At 39.6% G+C, this 12,574-nt stretch overlaps 2 protein-coding genes across 4 annotated transcripts in view; one reads left to right on the top strand and one right to left on the bottom strand.

Moving 5' to 3' along the window:
* The window catches only part of WDR3 (WD repeat domain 3), a 32,254-nt gene extending 28,009 nt beyond the window's left edge, over window positions 1-4,245 (top strand). Inside the window, exons 26-27 of the mRNA XM_027866715.1 lie at window positions 716-809; window positions 1,040-4,245. Coding sequence (XP_027722516.1) covers window positions 716-809; window positions 1,040-1,195 — 250 coding nt within the window. The 3' untranslated portion in view covers window positions 1,196-4,245. The remainder of the gene's footprint in view (window positions 1-715; window positions 810-1,039) is intronic.
* The window catches only part of SPAG17 (sperm associated antigen 17), a 262,433-nt gene continuing 252,781 nt past the window's right edge, over window positions 2,923-12,574 (bottom strand). Inside the window, exons 39-41 of one of the 3 annotated variants that reach the window (XM_027866712.1) lie at window positions 7,455-7,599; window positions 4,481-4,593; window positions 2,923-3,008 (exon numbers count right to left, since the gene is read on the bottom strand). In XM_027866712.1, coding sequence (XP_027722513.1) covers window positions 3,003-3,008; window positions 4,481-4,593; window positions 7,455-7,599 — 264 coding nt within the window. In that variant the 3' untranslated portion in view covers window positions 2,923-3,002. Of the gene's footprint in view, window positions 3,083-4,325; window positions 4,594-7,454; window positions 7,600-12,574 lie in introns of those variants that run through there. The other 2 variants (XM_027866713.1, XM_027866714.1) reach the window with 2 other exon arrangements.

The raw sequence follows: 12,574 nt of genomic DNA, 5'->3' as shown, positions 1-12,574 counted from the left end.
ATCAACAAAGTCTTGAGGGTAGAAGGTTTTGCTTCAGAAGTGTCCTCAAGGAAGTGAGTGATGTATTGTCTAAAGCAGAGTTTAGAAGAAAATATGGTCTAAACATGGCAGTCCACTATAGAGGCATGGAGATAGGGAATGGAGTGCTGGGAGCGTGGGGGAAGAAGGAAGGCCAATCAGACTGGATCGTAGAGTGTGGAAAAGAGTAATATGCAGTGAGACGAGAGAAATGGGGGCCAGCTTGGGAAAGACTTGGAAAGCCAAAGAGTTGCCAAAGGGATTTTCCTTATGTACAGATTTGACCATGTCACTCAACCACTCCAAATTCCAATGATTCCCTGTTGTCTTTGGGAAAGCTCTTCCGATTGGCTGAAGGCCATGTTATGCTAAAATGGAATACACTGTTTCAATGAGTTTTGGGTGGGGAGGTGGGGAGGTGGGGGGCTGGTAGACTTACGTATTCAGGCAGTGTCTGGATGGCTACTTGTCCAGAGTATGTTTCGTGTGGGGTTAAATTGAATTCAGCAAATCTGTGTAGGCATAGCTCCTTGTGATTAAGGGCCTGTGCTGCCTTCTTTCTCAGAAGCAGTTTTTCTCATCTATGCTTCAGTGGATTTTTAGGCACTTTTTAAGTGATGAAGCACTTCCTGTTTTGGAAGGGGGCAAGACAAGCCTGGCTTTCTAGAGTGTCATTCTTTTTGCTTGTTATTTGTAGGATTCACTTTGGGCAAATCAGTAGTAACCAAATGCTTGTACCAGTGATAGAGAAATTGAAGAAAACAACCATTTCAAAAGTCAGTGAAGTCCGGGTAAGTGCCTTTACATTGTTAGAATGAATAGGTAAAGGCCCCAGGGCACCTGTGACTAGGAACTAGCATTGCTCACTGTTGGATACAGGTTGCCCCTGTGGAACTCTGAAGACCCACACACGCCTACGAAAAGTACTTGGCAGGGGAGGGTGAGGAGGAGTGGTTAGTCTTCCCTTCCAGCAAATGAGGCTTTTTTTTTTTTTTTTAACATTCTGTGTGTTTCTGCCCAGGATGTGATTGGATTCAACATGGCAGGCCTTGAGTTTCTAAAAAGGGAATGTGAGGCAAAGAGTGAAGTTGAATTTTTCTCCGATGCCACAAGCAGTTTGGAAGAGAAGAAACGGAAGAGGAAAAAAAGGGAGAAGCTGATTGTGACTTTGACTTAGAGCTCGAACCCCTGAGCTATTTTCACATTCCCAGTAACTGTGCCTCTCAAAATAGAAGGAACAGTTTCCTGACCTGAATGTACAGATACTGACATCATGGGAAAAAACACGGGGCTCTAGTCCACACTATGCTACTGACTAGCCATGGGGCCTTGGGCCACTCTGCTTCCATCTTCTCATCTATAAAAGGGGGGGGTTGGACTCGATGGTCCCATGTGGTGCCTTGCAGCTTTAAAACACTGGAGTTGGGACCTTTCAAGTACCAGATGACAAAGGAATCATTGGACTGCTAAAGTACTTTGGAAGAATCCGTCTCACAACAGGGGAAGTTAACTCAGGAACCTCATGCAGGGCCTCAAACTTTCCTTGTTGGCCAAGGCTAGACACGTTCTCGAGTGATTGACTTTCTTTTTCTCACTGTTCTTATTAATTAGCAGAGGGGTTCTTGAACTCTTAAACTCAAGGGTTGGCGTTACCGACTTAGGAATTTTACTTATTTACTCTATTGCTGGACATGTGTGAATATTCTGAGTTGCTTTTTTTTTTGTTCTTTTCCCCACTAGGAAACTTTCCTAAGGTGTATAATTAAGTATCTCTTTTTCTTAATGCATTATCGTTCTAAAAAGCTTAGGTAAAGCAGGAATTCCTTATGCCTTTTACTCTAGAGACATTTTTTTTGTGCTTGTATGTAAAAAGATCTTTATGTAATTGTATTTCTTTCAGTGAAATAATTATTTTTAAGTAAAATAAGGTCATGATTAGATGACTAGTCTGGACTCTTGGATTTTTAGTATAGAAATCTAGGAAATTGTTACTTAGACAGAGCAAGTAATTCACTTCTGTTCACTGAATATGCTTTCACTCCCTTCCCAAGCTCTGAACAAGTTTACTGAGCCATTCAAATTCCTTACAATGAATCTGCCAATCGATCCCCCATATAGGAGAGTGTAGCTGGAATGAGGCAACATGTGCATGCATATGTAGAGAAAGTTCTGGCCGCATTTAAGGAGCTACAAAAAAGAAGTGTAGAAAATAACAACTAGCTTGTTGCTACAGTGACCTTTCCTTGGTTTTTCTTTGTGAAACCCAGAGGAAGCTCTTGAATCTTATGAGTGGAGAGCAGCGCAACACAGAGAAAAGAAACCTGCTATTAGTTCAATTAGGGGAGGTATCAAGCACAAGAGTTAGATGTTCAAAATGTCAAAGCCTTCAGTGCTTTAAAAATACCTCTGCCTTCCTGAAACTGTGTCTGACATCCTCCCAGCCAGAAAAATCTGCCCTGCTTTATTTAGTCTTAGCTGTCAGTTACAGAATGGGATGCTTTTTTTCATGAACATGTCTAGTGATTTTAATGGGATACCAAGACAAACTCCAGAAAACAAGTTACCCTGGGTTCTAAGACTACTTCCTGCTACTTTTATTTGTCCTTTGAACCATCTTATTCCTAGTTAGCAGCTACCAGGAAAGATGAGGGTATATATGTGGACAGCAAATGACAATAATGGACTGACCAAGAATGAGATGAGTTGGGGCTTTTTGGTCAAAATACTGGATGTCTTTAAGCCTGACACTGTCTAATAAAGAGCAAGAAATACACAATGCTTAGTACTAAGGCATTTTATTAAGTGTATTTTTCTAGCAGACAGTAGAACAGTTTTAGCTTAAAATACTGCGTGGAAAAACAACACATGTAGTTTGTAAGGCATTTGACCTTGAAGCTTAAAAGAGAACTGTAAGTAGGCCTACTGTATGCCCAAGGTGGATGAAGGTTAGTTTTCTTTGTTCTCAGCAGCAAGTAGTCTGATAATCACATCTGTAATTAAATTTATTGAAATTCACATTATCTTCTCTTCATCGTGCTTGTGCCAACAGCACTGTTTTTTAATTCTAAGAGAGATATGACAAACAATTTCATGTATAGACTAAATCCCCCTGAAACAAAGTTATGAAACAATATACAACCATGCATCTGACATAAATGGGTGAAGTCCAGTGTGTCAAGTTGCCAGGCTTTTTGTCATGAGATATCTCCACCACCATTGGCACTGAGACAGCAGTGGAAATACTGGGGAAATATTTTTACTTGATTTTGAAGGCAATGACATTTGATTTTAAAGACTGTATTGATTAAGATGTTTCATTCTGCAAGAACTAAAATCCAAAAAAAGACCTATGCCCAGCTTCCCATTAACAAATTAGCAAGTTAAACGAAATACTTTCAACCTATTTAGGGCAAGTGGAAGGAGACCTCTCACAATTCCCACCCCTTTGTTCTTTTGTTCCCTATCTGGATACAATGCATACAATTAGGCATTTCTAGAAATGTTTTGTGCACTTGTTAACTTTTTTGTATTCAAATGAATGAAACTGCTACTCACTGACATCCATTATAATTTCAGCTTAGCAGACTTTGCTATTAAGATATTGAAAAGTTCCTCAATAACAGGAGACTTGAAAGTAACTCCAGTTTGTTTCAAAAGAAATTTCAAATTTTCTTCTGAAACTCCCTGGGATAGACATTATGTTCATTTTTCAGTCATGAGGGAGCCACAAAAATTTACAGAAAGCTTAGAGCATTTGATACAATCTTTCTCATATCCCTGTGAGATAGAGACATATTCTTTTCCTTTTATAAATGGGAATATAAATGAAATATGCAGCAACAGTTAATTGGCATAGCCATAGTCAGATCTTGATTAGGTATTATTTGTGCCACAGAGGCGTATGGCAAATAGAGTGACATTTATGACAACTCTACTAAATGGATCCTTGAACCATGGTACATGGTCTTACTGGTGAGTATGTGAAAACTTCTTAGCTTGGGAAATGGTGCCAAACAGATCTAAATTATTGGGATGAATTAGGAGCTTAGAATAAGTGTTTTTGATACACTATGTTAGATACCCACTTACGTTAGAAGCATGGTTTTTATATCGTGTTTATATGTGCTTCCTTGGATCTGAGATCTCTGAATGTCTTAGGGTTGTAATAGTGACATTCCATAGCTATGAGTGAACAGGGCCTAATAATAAACTACTACATGCTAGTAACAGTCATTGCTGCTTTTTTGAACATTAAAACATTTCATTTCCCTCAAAAGTATGCAACAAGATTACGAAGGTTACAAGAATGGCAACAGATTGGAGTCTATCATTGTCAGAGTTAGTATTCATACTGTATCTTCAGTACCTGATACATAGCAGGCACTTAATACTAATTGATTGATAAGTTGATTATATATATTGAGTACTGAGCCCACAGGCACATTTCCTGGATATTACTCACATGACATAGTTTTTGAGACTTGGGGGCTGCAGAAATACGACGAACTGATGGATTTTCTTTCCCCACAGGAAAATCATCTGGTCTTGAGTCATAGGTCATAGATGTTAAAACTAGTAAAATAGTTGTTAAGGGTGCATCATTTTTGTGGCACAACCTACACATATAGAAATTTGAACCCAGATCCTCTGATTCTAAATCTGGAAATCTTTATATTGTACCACACTACCTGAGAAATATCTGTGGTTGGCAATGGAGTGGGTAACGAGAGAGAAAAGTTTAACCTGTTAACAAGTCCTTTCTTTGTAAAATCTCTTGTGTACGTCCCTTTCTTACCTCTGACCACCTTAGTGAAGCCCTTTATCATTTCCCAAGGACTCTAGCAATAGCCTTCTGGTTGGTTTCCCTGCCTTACTCCAGTCCACCCTCCACTCACCTGTGAAATTGACCTTTCTAAAGTACAGATCTGACATCACCCTCCCTATTCAATAAATTCCAGGGGTTCATTGTTACTTCCAGGATTAACTACAAAATCAGTTTGGCTTTTAAAGCCCTCATAAGCTGGCTTCTTCCTGCCTTTCAGGTCTTCTTATACCTTATTCATCTTGAACTCTGTGGTCCAGTGACATTGGCTGATGTCCTTGCTATTTCTTGCATATGACACTCCATCTCCCAGTTCTGAATATTTTCACTGGTTGTCCCCCATGTCTATAATTCCCTCCTCATTTCTGCCTTCTGACTTTCCTGCCTTCCTTCAACTCCCATCGAAAATAACAGTCTTTCCTAATCTCCCTTAATGCTAGAGCCTTTCCTCTAAGATTTGCTCCAAATTATCCTGTATGTACCTTGTTTTTACATAGTTGTTTGCATGTTGACTCCCCCATTAGACTGTGAGCTCACTGAAAGCAGGGACCATCTTTTGTCTTTCTTGATACATAACTTAGCACCGTGCTTGGAACATAGTAGGCACTTCAATGCTTATTGACTTGACTTGAGCTTTGGGGCCAAGAAAAACCAATCCCTTTTCACCATGACAGACTTTCAAAGAATTGAGAGAAAAGAGTCGTCTCCTCCTTGAAGCCCCTCTTCTCCCGGCTAAATATCCTCAATTCCTTCAAATAATTTTCATGGCATTATCTCCATTGCCTTCCCCTAATCGTACTCTATATTTTTAACGTCCTTCCTAAAGTATGGTAGCCAGAATTGAAAATAAAACTCTTGATATGGTCCGTTGAGGGCAGAGCACAGCAGACCTATCACCCTTCTTGTTCTAGATAAAATGTTTCTCAATGCAGGGAATAAATCATGTTAAATTTCTGTCTGCCACAAGCCATTAAAAGCATTAAATATTTTTATACTGTGTGTTTTTCTCTGCCAACCTTAGTCCTGAATTTTTTTTAAAATCCCAAACATGTATCTTTTACATTTATCCCTATTATATTTTGCTTAATTAAGGCTGGCCCAGCATTTTGGTCTGTTAGATTTTTTGGGATCTTGATTGTCATATATAGCTTTGCATCTTCCTTAAATGTGATAAACATACTATCAATCCCTTCATCCAAGTAATTTATAGAAATGTTAAAAGTCATAAGACTAACTCCTTGTATTTTTCCATTCTTTATTGGTACCCTTGCAATGCTCAAGGCTACCCCTAGGTAAAAATGAAATAACCAAATAATAGTGTATCTTAACCAATAAACCAAGCACAAAAGCTTACTTATTGATTGGAACTAGCTAGAGTGACATAATATATACAAATGTGTATGTGACATTATATATGCATAGGTACATATGTGCATGAATACATTACACCATTTTCAAGCCTTCCTCTCTAGGTCTATATTAGTCCAGAAAAGCAAAAGGACTTGTATCTTTTTGGTCCACTCAGATAAGAATGAGAGCCTGGTGAAAATGGTATTGTAACTCACCTTCCAGATAATGAAGTATTGTTCATTATCTCACATTTGCTCAAGTGTAGCCTTATGTCAAGTATTACTGGGTTAGCAATAAAGAATGGAAAAATAGAAGGACTTTGGTTTTATAGTTTTAAATGTACATATGCATGTATATATGCACACATGTATTTATATGAATACATATACATGTATGTATAGGTGCATATATAAGTAAATAAAAGTGTACATATATGCATATTAATTATGTATACTGTATATACAAATACATACTGTGTCTACACATACAAAACATATAATGCATGTTTACATATATATATATACAAATGTGCATTGTATAGATACACATGTGTATGTATGTATACATACACACATGCATACATATATAAACACACTTTGGGGATTGATTCTTTTTCCTCTCCATAGTATGCTGGTTCCAGATTTAGGGATATATCTGACCTGGTCTACATTACAAAATCTTAGAATAGAAAGAGATTTAGAGGTCATATAGGCTATTCCTCCCCACTCAAATCCAGCCTACTACATCCCAACCAAAGGTTATTCAGACTCTTTTTGAAGACTCTGTCCATTAGGCAAACCATTCCATTGTTGGATTGACCCAGTAGTTAGCAAGTTGTTTTTTCTTTTTGTTAACTCATGACCAGAACACAAAATGTGAAATCAGAGGACCTGAGTTCAAGTAGGCCCAGGCTGTGACACTACTTTCATGACCTTGAGCACAAAGGACCTTTTTGGGCCTTGGTTTCCTCAGCTGTAAAAGGAGGAGGCTGTATTAGATGGTCCTCCAAAGTCCTTTTTAGCTCTAAAGCTGACCTTGGTCCTAGGCTTTCCATCCTGGACTTTAGATTAAGGTAGTCTATGCTAGTGGTAAACTTGTGCTTGATGGGATATCTCTACTGTTTTCAACTCTTTTTTTTTTTTCTTTATAGAGTCTTAGAGGACTCCAGAGGTGAGTTAGCCCCTTTTCTAACGGTAGCAATGATCAGATCTTGATTGTGACTTTTCCTTGGCCTTTTGCTGCCAGACCAAACTTCAAAGGATATTGGCCTCCACAGGTAGAAGTAGAATTTCATGTTCAGTTATAATCTCAATGTTGTAGGAAATGGTTCCTAATCCCTTGCTAGCGTTTTCTCCAACAGCCGTGGCAAAGATCTCCACCTGCAGGTCTACCTGCAATCCTGATGCTACCTAAAAGACACCACAGAGTTAACACCAAGTGTTAAAAGGACCAAGCAGATATCATTATATTTACCCTATAATGCAATTGTGGTACAAAGTACTAGGACCAGGGATGCTCAGGATATTCTTCAATATCCTGATGAGGTATCATCATCTCCACCAATGGGATAACATCTGTTCATCATGTGATAATATAGGTAAAGAGTTTTTTAAAAAAAATTTAAGTATCTTTTGCATCACTAATAACAGGAATAATTTCAGCAATAATAATAAAATGCATTCCAAAATAACAGCACTAGGAACAGATGGTTTTAAATAACAAATTCTGACAGGCCCCTTTACTCTTCCCTACAGAAAATGCTAAGACTGCTAAGCATCATAGTTTTTTGAACATCTATATACATTAGAAAGACTGTGTGACACAATAAATAGAGAACCAGTTTGAGAGTCAGGGAGACCTAGGTTTAAGACCTGGATTTGACCCAGATTGGTTTTGTGACATTGGACAATTCACTTAATCTCACAGTGCCCCAGAAAACTCTCAAAGGCTATAAACTACAGATTCAGAGATTAGGGAAGGAAGTGTCCTCGCTAATTCTCTACATCAATGAAATTGCTGATCCAGACCTCTCCCCAAGAAAATACTCCCTCTCTACCCCCCATCTCCCCCAGAATTGACTTAATGGAACTCCACTGTTACTCATAAAATGTCAAGATAACTTGAAAGGGGCAAGGTACTTAGTATGCTAGAAGAGGACCCCTAACCCTCTGAGAAAGATGTATAAGACATGGACAAGATCACACCAGATTAGAATAGAATCATGTGGTCTTAGATTTAGAGTTCTCATTTTAAAGATGAGGACCTGAGATCCGGGTTATAGATCCAGGGGAGAGTGAGAAAGGGACTTGCCCATAGTGGGTGAACAGGTAGCCTGAGTAGGGGGGCCCTGCATGGTGTGCCAAGAAAGGGGGAAATGCAGAAGCCAGCACCAACAGTGGTGTGGCTTAGATCCCATGCTCAAAGCAGGGTCTCACATTCAGCATCAAGTCCAGCCTGCAAAAGAATAACCAAGGTAGGAAACCCAGACTAAAGGTGAACTATGATTCTGCCACTTTGAACCAACAGAGCTTTCCAGCTGGCTAATAGGGTGCAGTCTAGCAGAACTCTATGCTTGCCCAGCCTCAAACCCAACTCAGGCACTTGCCAAATTCAGACCAGGAAGGAAACAATCAGAGTTTGCCCTGAACCAAATCCCTTTGGACGCACTGAAAGCTTGTAATTTCCAAGCTTGTCTTGGAGATCTTGAATTACACAGCACTCAATAGCCCAAGAAATAAGCAACAGAACCAATTTTCCCTCCTGAAATGTGGCATAGCCAGCCCTACATCAAGTCCAAAGTCAGGAAGTGAGCTGGGAGAATGGGAAAAAAAAGGAACCCCACCATAATGAGTTTTCATGGTGACAGAAATGTTCAAGAGTCAAATGCAAAAGAAGAGAATAACTATAAAACATCTACAAGCAATATCTTAGAGTAGAACACAGCTTGAACACAAACTCAACTAGAATTTCTAGAAGAGATAAAGGAAGAGATGAAGCAAGAGTTGAAAAACCTTTTTAATAAATAGGATGAGAGTGATTGAGGAAAAACTGGAAAAGAAGTGAGAGCTACTGAGGAAAAAAACTGGAAAAGGAATTAACAGCTTGGCACAAAAGGTACAAAACTTTGCCTAAGGAACAAACTGTGCAAATTAGAATGGACCAAATAAAAGCCAATGACTTCATGAGGCAACCAGAAAAAGTAAAACAAAGCCAAAAGACTGAAAAAATGGGAAGAAAATGTAAAGTACTTCACAGCAAAAATGACTGACCTGGAAAACACATGAAGGAGAAAATGATTAAGAATCACTGGGCTATCTGAATACCACGACCAACAAAAGAGCCTAGACATCTTATTTCAAGAAATTTTTAAAGAAAACTGACCGGATCTCTTAGAACCAGAGAGCAAAGTGGAAATAGAATCTACTGTTCACCTCCTGAAACCACAAAATGAAAACTCCCAGGAACATTATTCTCAAAATTCAGAGCTTCTAGATTGAACAACAAATATTGCAAGCAACCAGAAAGAAATAATTCAAGTGTTGAGGAGATACAGTCAGGATCACATAAAAGTTGGCAGCTCTGAAATAGTAGAGACCTTGGAAAACGATACAGGACTACAGCTAAGAATAATTTACCCAGCAAAAGTATAATACTACAAGGGGAAAAGTGGACCTGGAGGCATAGTGGATATAGCTCTGGGTGTGGAGTCAGGAAGACTCATCTTCATGAGTTCAGATCCAGCCTTAGACATTGACTAGCTGGGTGACCCTGGGCAAGTCACTTAATTCTGTTTGCTTCAGTTCCTCATCTGTCAAATGAGCTGGAGAAGGAAATGGCAAACCACTCCAGTATCTCTGCCAAGAAAACCCCAAATGGGATCACAAAGAATCAGATACGACTGAAAAAGAACTGACTGAAATGAAATAGAGAACTTCCAAGCATTCCTGATGAAAAGACCAGAGCTACAGAGAAACTTCAAAGTTCAAACCCAGAAGTAAAGAGAAGCATAAAAAGGTGAACATGAATGAACAATGATAAAGGATTAAACAAGGGTAAACTGCTTATATTCAACATGGGGAGATGTGTTTATTCTGAACCACACCATCATCAGGATTCAGAGAGGAAGTCCAATTAGACAAGGCCTGGGAATGATTCTGTTATGTCTCAAGGATCTTAAGAATGGAAAGAGAGGGACAAGAAATACAGTGTGGAGGGGGGCGTAGTTGAAGAAGGGAAAGGAAGGTCAGGGAAATATCTCATAATGAGAGTGTATCAGTATCTATACAAACAAGGAGAAGGGGGTGGGGGAAGAGCTAAGACCTGAATCTTGCTTTTATCTGAACTGGTTAAAAGAAGGAAGACTACACACACAAACAGAGTTGGGTACAGAAATACATTTCACTCTGTAGGGAAATAAGAGGGAAAGGGGAGAAAGGGGAAGGGGAATTAGGGAGGGCAGATTAAGGGAAGGATTAGTCCTAGGCCAAAAAAAAAAAAAACTCTAAGGATGTACACAAATATTTGTTGTTCTTTTTGAGATGGCAAAGAATGAGAATCTGAGGGGGTGCCCATAAGTTGGGGAATGAATAAACAAGTTATGGTATATAAATGTGATGGAATACTAATGTGCTGCACTCTTATCAGCAAAATGACCAACCAGGATTCCAGAGAACTTATGAAAAAACATGCTACCCACCTCTTGACAGAGAGGTGAAGGACTCAGAATGCAGGGACACAGGCAATGTGGAAATTTATTTCAATGGACTATTACCTACATGTTTGTAATAGGTTTGGTTTTTCTTTGAGAAAGTTGAGAGGGGGTGGGAGAGAGGGCGAGAAGGCAGATCTTGACTGATTAAAATACATAAAATCATTTTTCAAATACATTTATTAAGCATCCATTTTTGGTGGTATCACATTGGGCATTGTATTAGGTATACCTTCAGTAACATTGCCCTGAACAACCACAGTCATGTCATTCACAATTCTATCCAAATATCAACCTAATATAGAAAAATTCCATAGTAATATCCTTTGCCTCAGTTTTTGAGATGCCCATCAATTCATCAATGGCAATATAAACTAGTGTTTGAGCTCCAGCCTACTTAATGTCTCAATGATAGTTGAGCTCCTTGAGAACCAACTTCCCTTCACAACCCTGATTCATCTTATGGGTTTGTATGGAAGCAACCCATGATGTTGGCTGGTAGAAGCCACAATAAGGCCTCAAAAATGGAGATGGCATGGTCAAAGTGATGAAGGAAGGAAGGCCTTTGCCTGCTGAGGGTCAGTGGTAGGTAGAAAGTTTCTAGAGTCCCAAAGTCTGAAAATAAGGAAGTTGCAATACTCTTGGTGAGAAATGATTGTGGGCTGGTTGGAGGCCATCACAACAAAGATTAAAAAAAAGAGGGAACACAGAGGCTGACCCTAGGAGCAGTCACGTACTCCTTTCCCTTCTCTGAGAAGCAACTCTTGAAAATATGCACAAACTGGACCAACTATGGGAGAAACATGGGAGGTAGAAAGGCAAACCTCAGGCATGCAAGTTCTGTTCTGAAATTCAGAATCACCTTGGAGGGGTGAAGACTGAGGCTCACTTGCTTAGGAAGGGAAAAAACAAATGGGATGGATTCATCCTCACCTGGCCATTACTCAACTGGAGTAAGTTTGAGTAAGGCAAGTGGGAAGTGGACTCAGCCCCCTGGATTAACTGTGTGTGGAGGGTGTTGCTGTCGGAACCCGGTATGGAACCACAGAAGGTTTAAATAGCTGGACATCACTAAGTAGCTGGCAACATCTCCTGAGGAAGAAAGCTGGACAGAAGAAAGTGAAGAACTGAGGAGGGAAATAGTGGTGAAAAGGACCAGCAACAGAATAAGGGAACCTAAAGTAGTGAAACTGGGAGACTGGGAACCTTCCCGGGTCTCTGGAGGTAGGGGGTGGCTTGACAGGTGGGGCACTGCTTATCTCTCAAGTAATGGACATTGCTTTGTTGTTAATGTTGTTTCTTATTGTTGGTGGTGGTGGTGATGGTGATAGTGATGGTGATGATGATGGTGTGTGTGTGTGTTAAGAAAACTGTTATGTGTTTTGAGGTTTGGGACCCCAAGTGCAGAGCCAGCAGGGGGTGTCAGAATTGGTTTGTGAGTCAAGCTTCCTAGATGGGAACTTTCTACACAATGATGAAACCTGTTTCACAATGAAGAAGAAATCCCGGGAGCCCCAAGCTTCTAGTGGGCTTCTATTCTTTAGAACCTTGAAGGGGACATCAAAACCGGGCCATGAGAAATGGGAAAGAATCGTTTGCACTGTAGTGCCTCTAATAGAGGGCAAAGACTAGGAAAGGCAGTATAGAAAGAATAGATCTGTATGGATTGCATGGAA

This window comes from Vombatus ursinus, unplaced genomic scaffold (genome assembly GCF_900497805.2).
Source record: "Vombatus ursinus unplaced genomic scaffold, bare-nosed wombat genome assembly UNPS02014782.1, whole genome shotgun sequence".
NCBI classification, from domain to species: domain Eukaryota; kingdom Metazoa; phylum Chordata; class Mammalia; order Diprotodontia; family Vombatidae; genus Vombatus; species Vombatus ursinus.
This window is presented reverse-complemented; position numbering and strand designations above follow the sequence as displayed.